The sequence below is a fragment of the Miscanthus floridulus genome, chromosome 5 (assembly GCF_019320115.1).
Source record: "Miscanthus floridulus cultivar M001 chromosome 5, ASM1932011v1, whole genome shotgun sequence".
Classification (NCBI taxonomy): Eukaryota; Viridiplantae; Streptophyta; class Magnoliopsida; order Poales; family Poaceae; genus Miscanthus; species Miscanthus floridulus.
In genome coordinates, this window is record NC_089584.1 from 146768601 (window position 1) to 146790036 (window position 21436).

The 21436-nt window shown below is 44.3% G+C and overlaps 3 protein-coding genes across 4 annotated transcripts; 2 read left to right on the plus strand and 1 right to left on the minus strand.

The window, feature by feature from the left end:
- Positions 1-1941: 1941 nt before the first annotated feature.
- On the plus strand, positions 1942-3461 carry LOC136454029 (germin-like protein 1-4). Its single transcript, XM_066454580.1, has 3 exons — positions 1942-2098; positions 2205-2532; positions 3221-3461. The coding sequence occupies exons 1-3, from the start codon at positions 1942-1944 to the stop codon at positions 3459-3461; spliced, it is 726 nt and encodes a 241-aa protein (XP_066310677.1).
- Positions 3462-4604: 1143 nt separating this feature from the next.
- Positions 4605-11867, plus strand: LOC136451107 (F-box protein At3g54460-like). Of its 2 annotated transcripts, XM_066451851.1 has the most exons (8): positions 4605-5185; positions 7462-9972; positions 10052-10265; positions 10348-10554; positions 10636-10695; positions 11080-11210; positions 11420-11534; positions 11621-11867. In XM_066451851.1, the coding sequence occupies exons 1-8, from the start codon at positions 4761-4763 to the stop codon at positions 11747-11749; spliced, it is 3792 nt and encodes a 1263-aa protein (XP_066307948.1). In that variant the 5' UTR covers positions 4605-4760; the 3' UTR covers positions 11750-11867. The 2 variants fall into 2 exon arrangements, with proteins under 2 accessions (XP_066307948.1, XP_066307949.1); XM_066451852.1 differs by lacking the exon at positions 10636-10695.
- A 508-nt stretch (positions 11868-12375) lies between these two features.
- On the minus strand, positions 12376-20121 carry LOC136451108 (PH, RCC1 and FYVE domains-containing protein 1-like). The gene is made up of 9 exons (XM_066451853.1): positions 19722-20121; positions 17813-17899; positions 17626-17715; positions 17154-17234; positions 16828-17022; positions 14312-16435; positions 13736-13882; positions 13045-13400; positions 12376-12909 (listed from the first exon to the last, which is right to left on the minus strand). The coding sequence occupies exons 1-9, from the start codon at positions 19785-19787 to the stop codon at positions 12777-12779; spliced, it is 3279 nt and encodes a 1092-aa protein (XP_066307950.1). The 5' UTR covers positions 19788-20121; the 3' UTR covers positions 12376-12776.
- Between the last annotated feature and the right edge of the window lie 1315 nt (positions 20122-21436).

Below are 21436 nucleotides of genomic sequence, written 5' to 3' on the forward strand. Positions count from 1 at the left end.
GCATGACGGTTGGAGGATCAGCGGGTACATCCGAAGGAGTGATGTCCTCATCAAAAGTGCACAATTAGATTATACCTACTCTTGCAGAAAAGGACAGTTTTATTGAAAGCTCCAAATATAATTAGTTTTTAAGATGAGCTCAATTGGTGGCATGAATACGACAGGCCATGGGGCTTAAGAGATATTATCCCAAAAAAAATGAGTATTAACATACTGCTACAGGCCTACTGTTGAGTTGTAGTATTATTTCGAGTAACGACACATCAAATGCAGATACCAAGCATATTGATTAAATGTTGTGAAAGAAAGAACCCAGGATCAGATTATGAAGCTTGAGAAAAATAAGAACTAAGCTGATGCTAGCATATTTCATTATTTGAGGCTTAACACTTATCCCATTTATGAGCGTGCAAATCAATTTGGGTTTTAGTGCAGAGTCTCTAACTTGATTCCTGGTAATAGGGTCATATACTCCCAATAAATAATAAGCGTTCTAACAAGCTATTATAGTGAACAATGGGTAATGGGGTCCTAGTGGCGATTAATGCTGTTGACGATGCATTGGTCTGATCTTGCTGTAGTAATGAGTGTGAACATAAGAGTAAGGCGAACATTAGTTGCATAATTGCATTAGCCGTTCGATCAAGTGGGAGAATGTTGGAATGTGATCGGTTCGGCTAATCCCGAACCTAATTACGAGATTAATTAAACGTTAAGTTTTTTTTGGTCCACCCACTCATCATTAATATCCAACTAAATAAGAACTGTCGTGATCGGCGGTAACCCTTAGAATTCTAAGGGTTCGGCCCGCTGGCCCACAGCGCGATTATAAATAAGAGAAGCACCCCTAACGTCATTATCCTCTCTAATCCATTTGACTATTCACATAACCAGTCAATTAGGCGCTGGAGGGTTAGGAAGGCCGTCTACCCACGTCCAAGTACTGTTGCAGATCTACATCGCGTTCTTCACCAACTAGGAGCATCAAGCCCCAAATCTGGTGAAGACTAAGATCTACTTCATCTACATCAACTTCTACATCAAGCACAGAGGCATAGATGTCATCTACGGACTCTGGTTAGGCACTAAGATCTATTCCGCATAAGTTTGAGTTAGTGATCATGCTTAGGCTAAGATTAAGATCATGTTATGTCTAAGTTTTATTTCAACACACACCCCCTACTTTGTGCCGTGAGAACAAAAATATATGGAGTGAATGGGACTGTACAAATTAACCGAACGGATAGTTATTCAAAGTGAATGACTGAGCATAATTAAACGTCGATTTCATCCCGGTACCATTTGTATATGCATGCATGTCATTTTCACGTTGCTTGAGTCACGCGAAAATCGATCAGCGGAGAGGAAATAACTGCACGCATGCAAAGCATTTCTATATACTAACGTGCAAGTTACTATTATACAAAAACTTCGAGTTATTACGGATTAAGCCGGGGGGGTCCATGCATATCCGCGTGTCAAAATTTGCATAAAAACGACCGGCCGGGACGACCACACACCCGTACGTATGTACGACGGTACGATTGCATTCTCAATCGAAACTTGACGTGACAAGTAACGTCTTTTGCGGCTATATCTCTCGGCTCTCACATGCATCACCTAGCGCCCAGCTGCGTACGACTGTACGTACGTAGGAGTACGTACGGACCCGTCGTCGTCGTCGTCGCGCGCACTCCATTTGATCCATTACTTGGTCACGTACGTACTGTTCATTAAGCTGTAATCCAACTCGCTGTGCCTGTTGCATACATAAATAGCAGCTCCCTCTACCCCTTCTTTTCCATCAAAACAAAAACCTAATAAAGTTTTCCTTACGCCCTTAACAACCTACTCCTACAGCTCACACTCACTCACGTACTAACATACACATCAGCTAACTGCGCCAGCTTCAGCTAGCTATACACCATCGTCACGAGAAACATGGCTCTGAATAAGCTCAGGGTCCCCGCCGGCCTTCTCCTCGGCGCCAGCTTCGCCGTCGTCGGCCTCCTCGTGGTCGCCGCACCTGCAGTGCTGGCCGGCGACCCCGACATGCTCCAGGACATCTGCGTCGCCGACTACAAATCCCTCAAGGGCCGTAAGTGACCCATGCACGCGCCACTTCCCATGCATTTTCATTTTCATTCTATATACACTTTTCGTTCATTCATCTCTCGCCCTCTCGCATATAAATGTACATACAGCGCTGCGGGTGAACGGGTTCCCGTGCAAGCCGGAGGCGAACGTGACGGCAGACGACTTCTTCTTCGGCGGCCTAGCGGCGGCGGCGGACGTGTACACGGGCAACCCAACGGGATCAGCGGTGACGGCGGCGGACGTGTCGGCGGTCCCGGGGCTCGACACGCTGGGCGTGTCGATGGCGCGCACCGACTATGCGTCGTGGGGCGGCGTGTCCCCGCCGCACGCACACCCGCGCGCCACGGAGATCCTCTTCGTCGCCAAGGGCACCCTGGAGGTGGGCTTCGTCATCACCGCCGCGGTGGGGGCCGGGGGCCGGCTCTTCAGCTGCACCGTGCACTAATACAAAGACGGGCTTTACTCCCGGTGGGGAACCCCCTCTAGTCCCGGTTCCCCACCCGGGAGCAAGCATCCGAGACTAAAGGGGGGTCCTTTAGTCCCGGGTCAGGAACCGGGACTAAAGGTCCTCCCAGCTTTGAAAAAAATAATGCCTCCTTTAGTCCCGGGTCAGGAACCGGGACTAAAGGTCCTCCCAGCTTTGAAAAAAATAATGCCTCCACCGCTACGTCCCGTAAGATTCGAACCCAAGACCTCATACATTGCCTCGCGCGTAGCTTACCACCCCACCTACATAACACATCTAACAATGGATGGGATGCTTCCCTTTTGAACTAACCCATCGGGGGACCTTTAGTCCCGGTTGGTGTTACCAACCGGGATTAAAGGGTCTACATTTAGTCCCGGTTAGTGTTACCAACCGGGACTAAAGGTTGGAGGACTTTTAGTCCCGGTTGGTGGCTCCAACCGGGAGTAAAGGTCCACCTTTAGTCCCGGTTGGTGGCTCCAACCGGGAGTAAAGGTCCTCTGCCACTGTGCCGAGCGCAGTAGCCGTTGGGTAGGGACCTTTAGTTCCGATTGAAGACACCAACCGGAACTAAAGGTCTCTCTAGTCTCGGGCGCAAAAAATGCCGGGACTAGAGCCCATTTTAACCTCAGATAAAAGGCCTGTTCTCTACTTAGACGTGAACAGGGGCGAGGTGTTTATCTTCCCGCGCGGCCTCCTGCACTTCCAGCGCAGCGTCGGCGCCGCGCCCGCCGTGGCGATCTCCGCGTTCGACGGCCAAATGCCTGGCACGCAGGCGGCCGCCGCCTTGCTGTTAGGCGCCGCGCCGCCGGTGCCCACGGACGTGCTGGCGCGGGCGTTCCAGACCGACGCCGGGGTCATGGACAGCATCAAGTCCAAGTTCTCCCCGCCCAAGTAGGGCAACACGTACAGTGCCTAGTACATACATGGCTCCAATTAATAATCATTGCAAGGACACGTACGTGTGGTTACCTTACCCGACGCGCTAAATCTGATTACGCCTTTTTATTTGGTTTGCTTTCCCTTTATTTGGTGTATAGTGTTCTTGGGCAGCTTGGTACTCCATCACAAAATGTGTATGCAACTCCCTTCTATTTGTAAAACAACGAAACCTTTGAATTGTCTCCAATTGGATACAGGGGTTGCAATTCACAACCTCGACTTGTATCCTATATATCTTGTCTCATCGAGCTAGCTTCCACTATGTAAAAAAAAAAAATAGCAGACACCCGCTCCTAGTGACGCGAAACCTAGCTGCGTCTGTGGTATGTGATCATAGACGCGTGTAGCCAAAACGTGTCTCTGATATGTTGGCTCTTAGAAAATAGGTCTTTGGAAGACATATATCACAGACGCGGATTAATAAAACATATATACATTGTGTCGTTGAAACGTGTCTAAAGTATAGATTACTTACCCTCATACGCGTAAACCAGATAATCCACATCCCTGGCTCAACACCAGGGACCCGGAAAAATAGTTTGCTCCAACCAATTCTTGTGTACCCTAGGCTCTATCCAAATTAGCCTCGCGGCTATTTTCAAGTGTATATTGAGCTTCTTCTAGATCAATATTACTACATAGTTCTGTATGATTTTCTATAAGTATATTACTACCAAGATATGTTAGTGACTAGCGGGAGTATATGCAAATTGTCTATTACAGATCCTTGCATTTCTTATCTAATCAACTCACCCGTGATCGATGATCAATCCGGTAATTTTGCCCTTGATGACACCGTGTGAAATTTGAGACGTGCCAACTGCAGACGTCCGTGGAATGGAACTCGTTCCGTACCCGTGTGCCGTAAACCGTCGTGCGTGGCCCACGTACTTCCAAAACGGCCCACAGTTAGCTGCCGGCCCAAAAAAAAAAGAGGATTCGATTCGATCGAAGCCCAAAGTTCCGATCCCCACCCAGGTCAGATCCGATCCGTTAACCGCGGACTCCAGCCGACCCCACACATCTCGCCCGGTAGTTACGCTTGAGGCTTGACCCCGCCCGTTCCCTCCCTCCTCGTCGCCGCCTCGCCTCCCCTCCCCTCCCCTCCCCTCCTCGTCGTAATCTCCGCTCCAGTCCCCACCGCCCGGAAGCCGAGCCCGCCACCGCATTCCAGCGGGCATCGAGGCCACGGCCAGCACCCACCTCGCTCCATGGTGGTGCGCGATACCTAACCCTACCTTATCCTCACCTCACAATGACCGCGGCGGCGGAGCGCCGCAAGCTCAGCGGCTACCTACGCGCCGTTGTGTCCGTCCCCGGCGGTGATGTCTCGGCGGCGTCTTCGATCCCGCTGCTGTCCCCGTGCACGCTCTCCGCATGCGGAAGCGTGGCCCTCGCGCCGCTCCCCGACGACGTGGGGACCCAGCCGCGGTGGCCCAGGTGGCGCCCCCCCGGCGTCGTGCGCCTGCTCAGGACGCTCGTGGCGAACCGATGCGTGGAGGTGGAGGGCACGCTGCTGCGGGTCGTGACCAGGAGGGCCGGGGAAGGGAAAGGGGACGGCGCCGAGGTGGAGGCCAGGGCCGTCCTGCTGATCGACGTCTACCTGCCCGTCGCCGCGTGGTCCGGGTGGCAGTTCCCGCGCTCGCGCTCCGCTACCGCCGCCGTCTTCAAGCATGTCAGGTGCGTCTCCTCCGTCTGTGTCTATCTGAGGGCGGGGCGTCATGTGCCCTGCATTGTGCACCCAAATTTTGGAGTTCTGGCTGCGTAGGGGCTACTGATGTTTATATCATTTTTATTTACGGGGCTTATCAAGGTTACATGTCTCTTAAATTTAATTCTGGGTCCTTCTCGATTGTATTATATATGTTCCTTTCTGGGACTTTCTGTATAACGTAATTACTACTAGCCAAGTGCCTGTCGGTTGCAAAGGATTTACTGATCGAGAGTTGCGGGCATATGTGTTTTCAAAGCTTTTCAAAACAACTAACAGTTGAAATCTGGAGAGCTGGTCCTAGGAAATCTGAATAAATAAAATTGCACCATTAAATGCTCACCTCTGAGGCTCTGAATATGAACAAACATGATAAAAGCATGAGCTTATACATGAGGTGACAATTGAATACTACTAACTAGTGGTCGACGTTCCTAGAATACAGGCATCTTCCTCACTAGATGACATGGTGACGATCCTGCATGTCCCTGTCCTCAGCGAAGGCAACAGCAGAAGTTAGGGATGCAAGGGCCATCGGCTGGTGAGACTGGGGGACGTTAGCAATTGAGATGAGGCCAGGAGGGCATGGGGTCTCAATGGATTAGGCCAGCTAGTATGTAGGACTTATTGTTTATTGTGTGTATAATCAGATGGAATATTCAGAGGGGAAAAACTTCAAATCATAATGTATCTGTCCTTTCAACCGTTTCAAGCCTTCCCGATATGCCTGAAACCTTGCAAAGGAAGGCTTTTGATATAATACCCTGTTTCAGGAACGATGCTGGTTATTATTATTCTTTTTACTATTTGGAGTTTGGACTGCTATGGTCACTTTCTGGTCTTTTCCAACAACAAAAACAACAAAGCCTTTTAGTCCCAAGCAAGTTGGGGTACGCTGAGCTGAAACCCAACACGAGCCATCACAGGTCAGGAAAAGAAAAGATAAGCAGTTTCTGGGGCATATGCCTGGGCAAAAATATTCTGGGGCATTGGCTATGCTGCACGTGTACGTGGGGGTGACCTCTTATCTGGTTATCCCGTATCGGACACGTTTCGCTGGATATGTATCCGCCAATTATTGGTGGGGAAATAAATATGAGATAATTCCATACGTGACCATACTTATCCACGCACCCAAGGAAATTCACTATCACGGAGGGAAGGAGGGGAGAGAGGAAGAGCAGGAGGAGAACGCAAGGCCTCACCTACCTCTTGCTCCCATCCCCGTCAGCTCTGGCACCTGTGGCATCACAGCTTTCTTCACCGTTCAACATAGCTTGATCTAGAAGGGGGCAGCACCGGAACTCGATCCACATACAAGTAGACCTCTATATGGAAGGGGTGGCACCGGTGCCCAATTCGCTGTTCTGTCTCAGTGGTGTTGGGAAGGAGGAGGCATCTAGTGAGGACGGTAGATTAGGGGTTGAGGAGAGAGGGGAGGGGGTTGCTTTATGGGCTATTGAGTTGATTGGGCTCTACTGAGTTAGTGGGCTGGCTGCTAGTAGTATTGTGGCCTATCAGTGCTCGTACTTTCCTCGTATTCCCTATTGTGGATATACTCTCTTTTACATATGTCTGTGCCATACATTATTTATTTTCAATGATATATTAAAATGTATCAGCGTATTAGAGTTTTTTTTTTGGAACATTGGTGTATCTGTATCCATCCAATACCGATACACATATCCGTGCTACTACCTCCATTCTCATATGTATGAAGCTGGTTAGTTCAATTTCCAAATTTCAACTAACCGGCATCAAACCAAAAAAAAAGGGAGGGAGTACATGCGATATTAGTAAGTTATTCCCAAGCATTATAATTTTTTTAATGGTATTTCCTGTCCCCTGATTCTTGAGATCTTGTAAATGGCTATTAGTTGCTTCCCTTCTGACTATGTGATGAGACCTTGTAAATTGTAATAGGTTCCACATGTTGTGGTGTTTCCACTACCTGATTTGTTAATGCCAGTACCTCTACCACAAATAGATATGGCTATTTTTTTCCATATGAAGTCCCTATTCAAATTTTCCATCCAGCCATGCATATTATGTGAATTTGAGCAAAACTGCAATTATAGAGTTTGTTAATTTTTTAATTCGTTATTTCCAAAAATGTAGTTTCAGAGACCTAAGATATGTCAATCCTGAGAGTTGGGCAATGTGACAACTATTCATTATGTCAGTAATATTTCCTGTGTTGTTGTCAACCTTCCTCCGAGCTTAACCCCCTTTTTTTGACTGGCAGTTGCAACTGGGATGCTAGGAAAGCTTTGCTTGATTTTGACTGGACTTCTCATGACAATACACACTGTGATGACCAATCCATTTGGAGCTGCACCGATTGTCACGTGTTTGGTTGCGAGGGCCATAAGATATCATCAATATCAAATAAAGAGAAGTCATTTGACCTGCATGAAATCTTCAAGACGCTCCCTGGTGTTAGGATGGAGAAGAACATGCAGGTAGCAAGAATAATACCAGATGCAGGAGCACTGGAACTGGGTATTTGGTCTGTTCCTGACGATGTATTGCATAAAGTACTAACTCTACTTAAACCCAGAGATTTGATAAGAGTGGCAGCAACCTGTCATCATCTTAGGACTCTTGCTGCCTCTGTTATGCCTTGCATGAAGCTTAAGCTCTTCCCCCATCAAGAGGCTGCTGTCGAATGGATGTTGAAGAGAGAGCAGAACGTGCATGTCCTAGCACATCCTTTGTACAAGGAATTCTGCACTGAGGATGGTTTCCCATTCTACATAAATGTTATCTCTGCTGAAATATCTACCGGTGATGCTCCAACCATAAATGATTTCTGTGGAGGTATGTTTTGTGATGAACCTGGGTTAGGGAAGACAGTAACCACACTCTCTCTGATTCTGAAAACCCAAGAAACAATGGCGTACCCTCCACAAGGGGTGGATGTGAGTTGGTGCATGCATAAGCCAGATAAAAAATGCGGTTACTATGAATTAAGTGCCAGCTGCTCTTCTAATAGAAACAGCTCTTCGTCTGTGTCAAAAAAGCTTTTGGGGGAGGATGTGATAACAGATTATCAAAGTCCAGATGATTCTGTCTGCAGTACCAGATCTTCAAGAAAGAGAGGTAGGTTACTGAGCCCTGATCCAACTAAGGTAATGTTGCATGCTGCGATTGAGAATTCCCCATCGTCATCACACAGCAAAGTGCATTCAACGCCAGCTACGCATACACTGAAGTTCACTAAAAACTTGAGACAAGTTAGGAAAAACCTCATGGATGCATACAGCGACGTTTCAGTTGGCAATAAAAGGAAGATTGGCACCAGCTCTGAGTTAAGTGAGACCTGGGTTCAGTGTGATGCTTGCAGAAAGTGGCGAAGGTTATCCGATGGAACAGTTCTTGATTCTACCACAGTGTGGTTTTGCACTATGAACACTGATCCTACACGACAGAAATGCACTGCCCCGGAGGAATCCTGGGATTTTAAGAGAAAGATAACCTACTTGCCAGGATTTTACAAGAAAAATTCTTTGCCTGGAAATGAAGAAAACGTGACATTTTTCACAAACATATTGAAAGATAATGTTACTATGATCAATTCAGAAACCAAGAAGGCTTTGTTATGGTTAGCAAAACTTTCTCCCACAAAACTTCTTGAGATGGAATTTGTTGGTTTGACTCGACCAGTTCTAGATACACGTGCAACTACTGGCAAGGGTGCTCGTCCATATTACAAGATATTCCAAGCATTTGGCCTTGTGAGAAAGATTGAGAAAGGTGTGACTCGCTGGTACTATCCCTCTATGCTTGATGATTTATCTTTTGATTCGGCGGCACTTGGAGCTGCTCTTGAAAAACCTCTGGATTCAACTAGATTTTATTTATCTACAGCCACATTGATAGTGGTGCCTGCTAACTTAATTGATCACTGGACAACACAGATACAACGTCATGTGTCATCGGATACCCTTAATGTTTTTGTGTGGGGAGACCACAAGAAGCCATCTGCTCACAACCTTGCTTGGGACTATGACATTGTCATAACCACATTCAGCAGACTAAGTGCAGAATGGGGTCCAAAGAAGAGAAGCCCACTAAAGCAGATCCATTGGTTCAGGGTTATACTGGATGAAGGGCACACACTAGGTTCCAGCCTTGCTTTGACAAACAAGTTACAGATGGCTGTCGCTTTGGTTGCATCAAATAGGTGGATATTAACTGGTACACCTACACCAAATACACCAACTAGTCAGGTTGCTCATCTTCACCCCATGCTTAAGTTTCTTCATGATGAAACTTATGGTGAGAACTACCAGTCATGGGACTCTGGGATCCATAGGCCTTTTGAGGCACAAATGGAAGAGGGACGTGTTCGTCTTGTGCAGCTGCTTCAGAGGACTATGATTAGTGCAAGAAAAGCAGACCTTAAAAATATTCCTCCTTGCATAAAGAAGATAACCTACCTAGACTTCAATGAGGGGCATGCAAAAAGTTACAATGAACTGGTAGTTACTATACGCCGAAATATACTGATGGCTGATTGGAGTGACCCTTCTCATGTAGAATCCCTTCTTAACCCCAAGCAGTGGAAATTCCGTGCTACTACTTTGAAGAATGTCCGTTTATCTTGCTGTGTTGCCGGGCACATCAAAGTAGCCGAGGCAGGTCAGGATATACAGGAAACAATGGATGAATTGGTGCAGCATGGCCTTGATCCTTCTTCAGATGAATATCAGTTGATAAGATATTCTCTTTTAAACGGTGCCAGTTGTGTCAGGTACAGGAGCTTTTGTAATAAGATCATATATGTATCAATCACAGTATTTCCATTATTCAAATATTCATATTGCTTTCAGGTGTAGAGTTTGGTGTCGCTTGCCTGTTATCACACCCTGTCGGCATCTTTTGTGTCTTGACTGTGTAGCTCTTGATAGTGAAAAATGCACATTACCTGGTTGTGGTAATCAGTATGAGATGCAGTCTCCTGAGACTCGTGCAAGGCCAGAAAATCCAAACCCAAAGTGGCCAGTGCCTAAGGATCTAATCGAGTTGCAGCCTTCATATAAGCAGGTCCGTGCTTGTGCTATATTGTCCATTTTTATCCACTTCGTGTGCTCTTGAAAATAAGTTTCTGTAATTTTGTAATTTTTAGGATGATTGGGATCCCGATTGGCAATCAACATCTAGCAGCAAAGTTGCTTATTTGATTGAGAAGCTAAGAAGTCTGCGAGAAACCGGGGATAACATAACCAATAGTGTTGGTCATGCTAATACACCATCTTATCAACCACAAGCAATGTTTGACAAAGTTATAATTTTTTCTCAGTTTCTAGAGCATATTCACGTGATTGAACAGCAGGTTAGTTTGAAATGCTTATACTCTTGGTCTTTCTTTATAATTATATGAAATTAGTTGACGATTGATCTCCTTTCTGCTCAGCTAACTATTGCTGGAATAATATATGCGGGAATGTATAGTCCGATGCCTCTAGCTAGTAAGGTATCTCAATTGCTGATCTCTAAATTTCTGATCTCTACCACTCTAGTATCTCAATTGCCTCCTACGGGGGCGGAGCTAGAGTAAATACGAGGAGGGTGCACCTTGCCTTGTGGGTGCAATGATATATGACATATGGGTGCAAATATGGTGAAAAATTGTTTCTTTCTACTGTGTTTTTAATTTTCCATGGGTGCGGCGGCACCCAGCACTTTGAATATTGCTCCGCCCATGGCCTCCTAGTTCCCACTACTCCTTCACATGTTACTCTGTCCATTCCAAATTATAAGGCGTTTTGGCTTTTCTAAAATACAAGTAAACTCTCCTTGGCAAATATCTGAAACATATTTTAAGGTTTATCTTGATGTTGCTGCAATTCTTTTGCAGAGAAGTGCACTTATGAAGTTCCAGGAGGACCCAACGTGTATGGCTTTAGTCATGGATGGAACTGCTGCACTGGGGCTTGATTTGAGTTTTGTTACTCATGTTTTTCTCATGGAACCAATATGGGATAGGAGGTAAATATAACTAAAATGCAGCTGCATTAGTTCCATTGTATTTACCAATCATTATGGTTCCATAGGGTAAATATAATGTGAAGTGTGAATTTATTGGCCGATGCTGTGCCCTTGTCATTTTGTCATACTTCTGAAAAGGATATTTGCTATCACTGTCATTATCATGTATCATCTGTAGCTGACGCTTGCCCTTTCTTTGTTCTGATCAGTATGGAGGAACAGGTTATTAGTCGGGCACATCGAATGGGGGCTACGCGTCCAATACATGTCGAAACTTTGGCTATGCGTGGTACTGTTGAAGAGCAAATGCTTAAGCTTCTGCAGGTTTGTGTGCATGACATGTTCATGACATTTTGATGCCAAATTATTGTCAAATTTTACATGTGGTTGAGTGCTTTATTTGTCTGCAGGATTCTAGCGCCTGCAGAAAAATAGTGAATAAAGGAACAGGCAGCACTGACAATGAAGGAGGCCGGTCTCATCGGAGCCTCCATGATTTTGCTGAAAGCAGCTATCTGTTACAACTCAGCTCTGTGTAGACAGGATCTAAAGCAGCAGCCCATTTTGGTTGTTGGTGGCACTAACTAAATTCTTGATTTTTCTGTTTCTTCTTTGATCATTCCCTTTGCAATAGTAATAAAAATTGCTTTTAAGTCAGTTGGTTCTTGATTCCAAACAAGTGTTGATCGGGATTCTTTCGTGTAAATAACTCCAATTCCTTTTGTTAAACGATGTGTTCCCAGTTCAAGAAGCCTTGTTCCGAGCATTATCTGTGATGAAATCTCTCAGCTGCGTCATGTTAGCCAGAACTTCTGTGTCAGCTGCGTCATATTAGCCAGAATTTGGACTCGAATCCTGCTCACGGCCATGTGGACTCAAATTCTGCTCACGGCCGTGACTGAACTTATGATCGGTGTATCGCGCATGTTGTTGTTTAGTACTATAACCTTATGAACAATTTAAGTTGAAGCTAATGTCTGGAGTCTGGATTATTATGTAGGGTTTAGCAGACACCTTGTTTTATACTTTCACACATCTACGGGTACACCCCCATTTTGCTCTCGTCTGGTTAAGCCAATCAGTTGGGACTTCGACTTCCAGTGTTAACCCCTCGAGACGTTTGCTTCAGATTTATGCATACAGAATCTCAGAGCTGCAGGTCTACTACAAACGTCAGAGACATCACCACTTAGCCCACATTTGCCATTTGCATTTGCAATCATATCGGAAAATTTCCAAGACATTCTAAAATCGATGCTTGCTTATGCATTTACAAGATAGATTAGCCTGCTTCTACTAAGCATTTACATTACCTCTGCTCAAGCGCTCTACTTTTCACACAAGGAGAAAAGAGAAGGGGGGTACGAGTAAAGAATTATGTAAAACCGAAGATAAAAAATCCTTCCTGTTTTCCTGGGAGCGGAAACCACCTCTTCTCAAGGGGCTAGGTAAAATGGTAGCCACGTTAGCAACCCAGCTTGACTGACGAGAGAGCCTTCACGTAGGTAGGGTATATGGCCTCAGCTCCGCTTGTAATCAAGTATGTTTCTCCAGGTCAATCTAGTGTCAGTTAGCCGCAATGTCATTGTCGATACTGGCGGTTGATTTGTCAACCACGCGGACATTGTACTGCTGGTATACCCTCGCCCGGTTCTCCTGCCACCACTGTTCTGCTTGTGTCTCACTGAATCTCTTCCGGCTATATTTTAAGAAAAAAAAAAGAAATGACAAGTCACGAGCTGAACCACATGAGAATTCAACAGGAACACGATGTAATGAAAGTTGGACACTAGCAATAGAAGTTGCCTGCTGAGCAGGATTCAAATGCATCTACCTGAACCGAACCCGCTTGAGATCTCTGGCGCCTCCAGGCAATGCGGTGAGAGTAATGTAAACACCTGGTTCATCTTGCTCTACCCATTCAGCATCATGGCAAGATTCAGCATCAGGCGGCCTACTTCCATTCTTGCCTACTTCTGGATGGCTCGTCTTATTCCTAACAGAACTTGGTCCATTAGAAGCAAGCAATCCATTATGACCAGTTATGATTTGTTCTCCAGAGCTGCTTGGGCTGCCCACACTCTCCGTAGCCATAGACGAAATGTCACTTGGAATGGAAATTCCAGGAAGAGGTGGCAACTTAGTGTTCTTGGCTGCTCCTCCAGGTAATCTCTCTGCCATCCCCTTCAACTGTTACATAAAGAATGGAGTTGGCCATTAGATGATAGCTGTCATAAGTGGCACGAGTTACAAAGCTCTTTTCCCCCTTTATTATTAGCCATTAGCCATGGACATACAGGGCCACATTTAAATGTGGAATCTTATAGCCAATAATTGATTTCGAAATTGTTCAAGCCTTCAATTTTCCATTAAAACAAACTGCTTTATTCTAGTTTCGTATCCTGGTTGTAACATACTAACATGGAGCTATTTAATATGGGACATACATCCTAGCTGAACGGTAAATTACATGTGGGCATAAAAAAGAGACAAAATTGCAAGCCCATACAGTAAGCAGACTTTACTTGTGCAGTGAGTGACTTGATTACTTCCTTTGCTGCCTTGCACTTCGCAGTTTCCTCACCGGCAATGGAAATAGCTTCCTTCAATTGTTTGGTAGTTCTTTCCAGCTCCACTTCTAGGAGTTGAGACTTCCTGGTAAGACTCTCCACCTGTAAGTCAAGAGCTAACTACATGAGCAGCAAGTCCGCTCGTTCTGATGATACTTGGCTTTAAGGAAAAGGGAGGTTCAAATCTTGAAACTCCAAAGGACAATATGTTGTCTGCCATATTAGTATCAAGTAGGCAGGTAACAATCTGCTAAAATTTAATGAACTTCCATTCTCCATACTCTGTTACTCTTACAGAACAAAAGGGCATATATGTCTACAGTGCAAGGTTGCAGGGCGTAAAAAATGTGTAACCTATCTTTTAGAATTTAGAATCAAAAGTTCAGTATAACAACACAAAAAGCACTGCTCTCTATCCAGCCCGGTGTCAACTAAAACTCCACTAGATTTAAATTGTCAACTACTGAAAGCAAAATACAAATATCACCATATCAATCAAATAGCATTAAAAATGTGGAGCAAAATGTGTACCTGAGACCTCAAATTCAGAACCTCTTGGCTTAATGCATCATTTGTTGGCTTGCCATCGTTGGGAACAACTCTTGGAGATGTTAGACCACCCAGAGTAGGTGTTGGTGTTGTAGATCGTGGAGGGCTTGCTCTTCTTGAAATAGGTGATGTTGCCCTAGAAACAATTCTAGATCCAGGAACTGATGCTGAGAAAAACTTCTTTGAAGATCCAAATACAGGATTGAAAGATCTTGAAATGTTTAGTCCACTCCAATGTGAACTCCCATTAGGAACAGGGGAAACACGGGTGCTATTAAATTCAAACTTCTTATTTTTCTTGGAATATCTGCTATCTAAATGCTTAAAAGATTCCATTGACGACAACCTTGATAGTTGAGCATTTGACCTTGTTTCCAGATCCTCCTCGATTGTATCACTGAATCCTGGTACAGTAGCAGCCCGCTTCGCTGAAGAATGCATATCTGTCTCAAGTCCCTTTGTCAGTTTGCTGTAGCAGGTATCACAGACACGGTAAGGCTTGTTTGTATTAGGTGCTAATGAAGCCTTCAGAGATTTTTTACTGCTGCAGGAATGACAAAATACTAGAGCACAGTTGTAGCAATTATGACGTTTTCTCCTCAAGTTGAATGGCTGACGGCAACCTGAGCACATTGATTGATCAACTCCAGATACCCATTTGTGAATGCATATTGCTGCAGTGAAATTAATTCCACAAACAACACTTCTGACTTGCTTATCTTTCAGTGCTTCAACCAATGTAGGAGTATTCCTATCTTCAGCATCGCCATGACCTAACCGCCCATTTGCACCTTTTCCCCATGTGTATACCTCAGTCCTAGAAGTCAATACAGCCACATGATAAGCACCACATGAAATCTCCTCCACAAAGTTTTTGTGTAGCTTCCCTTCAACACGCACAGGAAGCATACCATCAGCTTGTGCATTCCCAAGTTGACCATAGACAGCACTGCCCATTGTATACACATGCCCAGAAGTTGTTAGGGCTACTGTCAAGCAATGCCCACAAGCAACCTGACAAAAATTGGGCTCCACCAAAGCAGCCACACAAGTTGGGACAAGTTTTGGTTCCTTGTCACCATGACCTAAGCGACCTCTATCACCATCACCCCATGTAAATATCTTACCAGAAGAACAATTGCTAGAACTTGAATTCCCAGCCATGACTTCTACAACTGCAGCAGTGTGCCAAACACCACAAGCTGCCCGCACCGTGCGTAGCCCTTTGAGAGATTCAACTTCCCTGGGGACCGAGATACTCTCACGATCTCCATGGCCCAGAACCCCAAAAGATCCATCACCAAATGTGAAAAGCTGTCCAGCGGAAGTTACTAGGGCTGTATGCCAAGGTCCACATGAAATTGATGAAACATGTATACCCTCTAATGGTCCATTCACGTGCTTTGGTACCCAGTGACTGACATCATTTCCATGACCCAAAAGCCCAAATTTAAATGTGCCATCCCCCCATGTGTAAAGATCTCCAGATAGTGTAACAGCACAAGTGTGGTATTCACCACATGCTACAAGCTCAATGTTCATATGAGAAAGAGCATCAATAAGTTTTGGCTGTGACACATCACAATCAACACCATGACCAAGCCGTCCCCCTGATTCCTCACCCCATGAGTATATCTCACCTTGTTTAGTAACAAGTGCAGCATGCCTTCCTCCACAAGATATGTTCTGCACATCAAGTCGCACGGCAAATTCTAATGGTTTTGGTACAAGGCAGTCCATTTTTGCGCCTGAGGAGCTTCCAACTCTTGAACCACCACCGCCAAGAATTCCTTCCCCGGTTCCTTCTCCCCATATGAAAACATCGCCTAAAGCATCACCATCATCATGACCAGAACCATGACTAGATGAACTAACGGCACTTGAATAACTGACTCGGAAAGCATCCATTGGGACGCCTCTGGGGTGCCCATTTGTGTTATCCGAGTGTCCAGAAGACATAGAATGGACTGATCCAGCATTAGAATCTGATGGAAAGAAACCCCTGGGAGGAACTGCATACAACATGACATCAGAAAATGCCTTCTCCAATCCATTCTTTGGTGGGCTCCCATATGGAGTACGGAGTCGGTAATTGTCACTGCCATCCTGATATAAGACATCATTTTAAAAAATAAATGGCAATTATCACAAAAGAGGACATATAATGTAAAGTAATGTGAAGGGAAGGAGAAATCATTAAAAGTAATTAAGAACACTAGCAATTTGACACAAAAAGATCTTTCCTTTCTAGCCTTTTGCACTCTAGTGTCATCAAATTTCTGGCAAGGCTTCCTGCTCTAATTGAACACATCAGTGAAAACAAGTGCTTCCACAATGATTTGAGTGGAGAAATTGATGATTAAACCCGCAACATGAAAACAGGATGGCGTCTAACTATGAAGAGCCTTCCCCGCACAGTTAAGGGTTGAAAATTGAATGTTTTATTCTAGTCTTCTAGCCATCTAGGTAGGATTTTAATACAATGGAGACAGTAATACCTTGTGGATGCTGTCATTGCTGCTGAAAGGTGAACTCAAAGGAGAACTCCGTCGTGTGTAAGTCCTCGGACTAGTTGCACCAGAGGAAAGGATATCACTTCTAGATTCAGTTCTCCATTTTCTTTGGTGACAACGTGAAATCAGTGTTTTCAGCCCAGCAAACCATACTTCAGCTTCATCTTTATCTTTGCATATCTGATATTAATGAACAAAACAAATCATGTCACCATGTGAATACAAAACTAAGAGTAAGAGGGGAGGGGTGTGTTGTAGCAACAGAGGCAACAAAGACAAAACATATAAAATATGAACCAGGGACAACTTACTATATCCAATGACCTATCATGTGAAATTAGAGAAAAAGACTGGCATTCCTTCTCAGGCCGTGGATATCTCTGAAAAATTGCCTGAATTATCCAAAAAAGGGTCTAGTTAGTAAAGTCAGACAACCAAGTTCACCACAAATGGAAAATGGAAATACTTCTAAGAAAACATATGGTTTTTGTTCATTAACAATGTAATTCAATTGTATCCTGACACAAATTCTAAACTCCTTAGAAGAGTTGTTCTAGTTATTTTTAATTTCACAAAATTATTTATCCATGCTAACGTGAAAAATAAGCACTTTGGAAATGCTATTAAGTTCATCCATATGGGTTGGCAAGCAAACATCACCAGAAAATCAAGACATTTTTAATATGAAGCTTGTTGACCAAAGCAACTTATTATTAGGGAGAAATTGCTAGACAGGAATTCTTCTTGAAAATGAGTCTAGGCCTCCTAAGAACATTAACTTACAGTCCGTTGCCCAGGAATTATCCTGGATACATGGCTCAACCTTAGATGTTTCTCTTCTTTCCCTGAGAACCATATCAGTACAGATTCATCCTGAAGGAGTCAAAAAAGTATAAAATACACCATATAAGCCAAAGGATTGTGAAGGCACAGAAACACTGTTAAGTTGGAGAGTCCAAATAAGGCTCACATTGGATAACCTAAATGGACAAAACTTGGGCTTTCCTCTACGCCCATACTTCAGCAAGTATGCTCCTTTCTTGAGAGCAGTGATGGCCTGCAAAGAAGGATGCTGTCAAGCCTTAAATATCAACTTACCAAGTCATCAATATATGGAAAAAAAACAAGCAACCAGGAGCATGCAACTTCCATACTTCACATTTTGAAGATATAAAACAGACCTGAGGTAAATCACTGGTTTTATAGTATTAATGAAATAATAATAATAATGGAACATAACACTAGACACGTACAAAGGCAAGTGCCATAAGATGCTAATGGTTCAATATACAATATGAAACATTTTTTTTACTACTTTTCCTTTGCTTTTTTACTACTTTTGCTTTGCTACTGATGTCATACAGCTCATTCTTCATATGACCCCTTTCACTAAGCATCAGACTGATATGTGTGCCCTTCTTCTATGATTTCCTTTATTCGCAACAAAGAATAAAACCAAAATAACCCCTATCACACTAGTCAAGTTCTAGTGGTGAGTGCAACTACAGCCACTAATAAGCTTGCTGATTTGATAAGAATATATCAATGATTGTGATATTTTCAGTTAATGCATGACCTTTTCCTGTATTGCCTTTGTTTTACTACTTTGTATTATTAGCATCTTGTCAGATGCACTTGGAAGGAAGCTTATGAAGCATCTCACTATAAAACTGAAACAGGGTTTTGATCAGTGCCCCCAGCAGCTCTTATGTTGCACATTATCTGGTATAACAAATGCGGTCCCTTAATAGCAAAAAATGTGAAATGCATTATTGAGTACGAACAAATGAAAATGCCATTTTATCACTTGTCAGAATAATCAGTTGAAGCATGCTGGTTGTATTCAAGTATCCTAATCCAGCCTTATCTTCACTCTCTGTCTAATAAGTTTGCCACAAACGGAATGTTGGACATATATTGTACATAAAGAAAAAAACAAATCATTCATCGCTTGATTCCAAAGCCCCCCACACTGCAACACCCTCCTTGGTGCCAAAAATAGGAGTATAGGACTACAGTAGTAGAATCAGCTTAAACTGTCCATTTGTGTGTATGGTCGGACATGCCTCTCAAAAATCACAGGAGTTGGAATCCACAAAACCACAAAGCCACAGCAACCATCCCCAAACAATTCTTCACAAATCCACGAAACCCAATACGATATCCGTCAAATCCCGCTCGACTTCAGTGCCATGTAGCAGCTACAACAGAATGGGCAAGCACAGCACCAAGGCCAACACAGCGAGAGGAAAACACACGAGCATGCAAGTGAAAGAACTAAACTATCAACTAATGGTCCTTGCTCCCAGAATGAATCTTATGTTCACCAAAGCATCCACTGATGACTTATCCCCTCAGCTCCAGAAAACAGGGAATGAGAAGCATAATAGTCCTAGCTTGACCTCCAAACACTTGAATCAGTGGTTGGACGCAAAATAAGTCAACCACCTTCCTAGCTACCGGAATTTCAGCAGAGGGAGGGGAACAGCTACCTGGAATATCCAGCCTGAGCTCCATTGTAGCACAGAAGAAGAAGAAAACAGCAAACTACAGCATCAGCGCCCATGAATTCCGCCGGAATCAGGCACCATTTCACGTCGGCGCACAAAGAGCGCGAGCTGGCCTGAAGTTCCGCGCCACGTGGGCGGAGAGCACGTAGGCGATAGACGATGCTCTGTCCATCCATACCACAGTTGGACCCGCAGTAGAACCAGAGACGGGGGGAGGGGAAATCGATCCGCGACACGCAGAAGGAGAGCACGTAAGCGGTAGGCGATAGATGATGATCTACCCATCCACATCTCAGTTGCACCCGCAGTAGAACCAGGGACGGGGGGAGGGGAAATCGATCCACCCAGAGAAGGGTTAGCAGCACGCACCTGCTCGATGTCACGCTCCACGGGCCCCGCCCGGATGCCGCCGAGATCCGACGAGACGTCCGACATGGCAGCGGCCTCCGCATCAGCCCCGGCGCCGGCAACGCCCCATAACGGCCAGGCGCGCGCGGACCGCCGGCCTCGCTCCCCGCGCCCTGCTGCCGCGTGCGTGGGAGGCGGCGCGCCGCAATGGGGGGCTCGCTCGCCGGCGCGGGTCCAGGTGGGCAGGGCAGCTCGCGTGCGCGCGGGGCGACGAGCTCGGGGCGCGCCGCGGGGCCGCGGGAGATCGGATCGGAGCGCGGCGGCGGGGGAGGCAAGAGGAGGCGGCGGGGGCGAGGGGTTTGGCAGTGCGGGGAGGTGGGAGGGGCAGGGGAGGGGAGGGGAGAGAGATCGCGACGCGGCGGAGTCAGGAGAGAGAGGAAGTCTGGAAGAGGAGAGAGAGAAGAGGCTGTGCCGCTGTGGAGGGAGGGGAATGAAGCTTTTTTACCTTTTTCTGTGTTTATATAAAAAAAAATTCGGTTATTACTGGAGTACTCCTTCAGTCCCAGAAGAACGTGAATCTCGTTTTTTTTATGAATCAAATTTAAATCTGCTCTATCTCTAAATAAATTAACCTCTAAAATTATCCTAAGTTACTTTTTTAAAAGTTCATCGGTTTCTATAGAAGAGTATTCATATATATGACAGAGAAACATAATGTTTAAACATATTTAATGTTGTACTATGTGCCAAATTATAAGTTATTTTAGCTTTTTTTAGATAAATAGTTTTTATTATGCATCTCTATACTCCCTCTGTTTCAAATTATAAGACATTTTGGCTCTTCTAGATTTACAATTTTGCTACGTATATACATATAAGTTACGTCTAGATACATAGTAAAAACTATATATCTAGAAATACCAAAACGTATTATAATTTGGAACAGAGAAAATATGTACTAGACTACTAGAGTAAAAAAGCCAAAACGACTTCTAGTTTAGAACGAACGTAATATCTAGCTTACTGATTTTCTATCACAAATATTATTTTCTTAATGTGATCAAACTTTTCAATAAAAACAAGGAAAGCTCCGTAAGTTGGTTCACTTGGGACGAGAGGAGTAAAAAAACCAATATTTATCATATAGATTAATCTTGAAATGTAATTTTACAATAAATTTATTTGAAGATAGATATCTTGATATCATTTTTTATAAACCTAGTGAATCTTGATTAATGTACTTCTTAAAATCAAGATTTTATCATTTTTGTGGAAGACGCTATTTTTGGTTTGCTCCGTCCCTTAGAGCATCTTTAATACTTCCTCTATTTTAAATTATAAACCATTATGGACTTTTTAGATACATGACTTTTATTATGTATCTTGTCATAATATACATTTAGTTGCGTAGCAAAAGCTATTTATCTAAAGAAAGACATAATAACTTACAATTTAAAATGGAAGAAGTAGTTTACAAAACTCACTCTCAATCTTAGTATTTTTAGCAAGAATAAAAAAAAACTACCTCCAGCAACTCCTTAATTCAACTCCTAGTATTGATTGATACGAGTGGAAAGATACGTGTGAGGGGCGATTTCGCTCGACATTTTCTTCCATGTCTTGACTCGGCGTTTCTTTGCCATGGCCTCTTCTTTGTCATGCCTTATTCTAGCTTGGGGGGCTCTGATCGCCGCCAGCCATCTCCGGACAAATAATAATAAATCAATATATATTTT

Bases quoted from the DNA above. Each gene is read 5' to 3' on its own strand.
- LOC136454029 (XM_066454580.1), top strand. From the start codon at position 1,942: ATGGCTCTGAATAAGCTCAGGGTCCCCGCCGGCCTTCTCCTCGGCGCC. The intron at 2,099-2,204 runs GTAAGTGACCCA...ATGTACATACAG, and splicing joins CTACAAATCCCTCAAGGGCC to CGCTGCGGGTGAACGGGTTC. The intron at 2,533-3,220 runs CGTGCACTAATA...TCTCTACTTAGA, and splicing joins GGCCGGCTCTTCAGCTGCAC to CGTGAACAGGGGCGAGGTGT.
- LOC136451107 (XM_066451851.1), top strand. From the start codon at position 4,761: ATGACCGCGGCGGCGGAGCGCCGCAAGCTCAGCGGCTACCTACGCGCC. The intron at 10,266-10,347 runs GTCCGTGCTTGT...TGTAATTTTTAG, and splicing joins TGCAGCCTTCATATAAGCAG to GATGATTGGGATCCCGATTG. The intron at 10,696-11,079 runs GTATCTCAATTG...ATTCTTTTGCAG, and splicing joins CGATGCCTCTAGCTAGTAAG to AGAAGTGCACTTATGAAGTT.
- LOC136451108 (XM_066451853.1), bottom strand. From the start codon at position 19,787: ATGTCGGACGTCTCGTCGGATCTCGGCGGCATCCGGGCGGGGCCCGTG. The intron at 17,716-17,812 runs GTGAGCCTTATT...TGACTCCTTCAG, and splicing joins GTCCATTTAGGTTATCCAAT to GATGAATCTGTACTGATATG. The intron at 13,883-14,311 runs GTACACATTTTG...CTTGACTTACAG, and splicing joins TTCTGAATTTGAGGTCTCAG to GTGGAGAGTCTTACCAGGAA.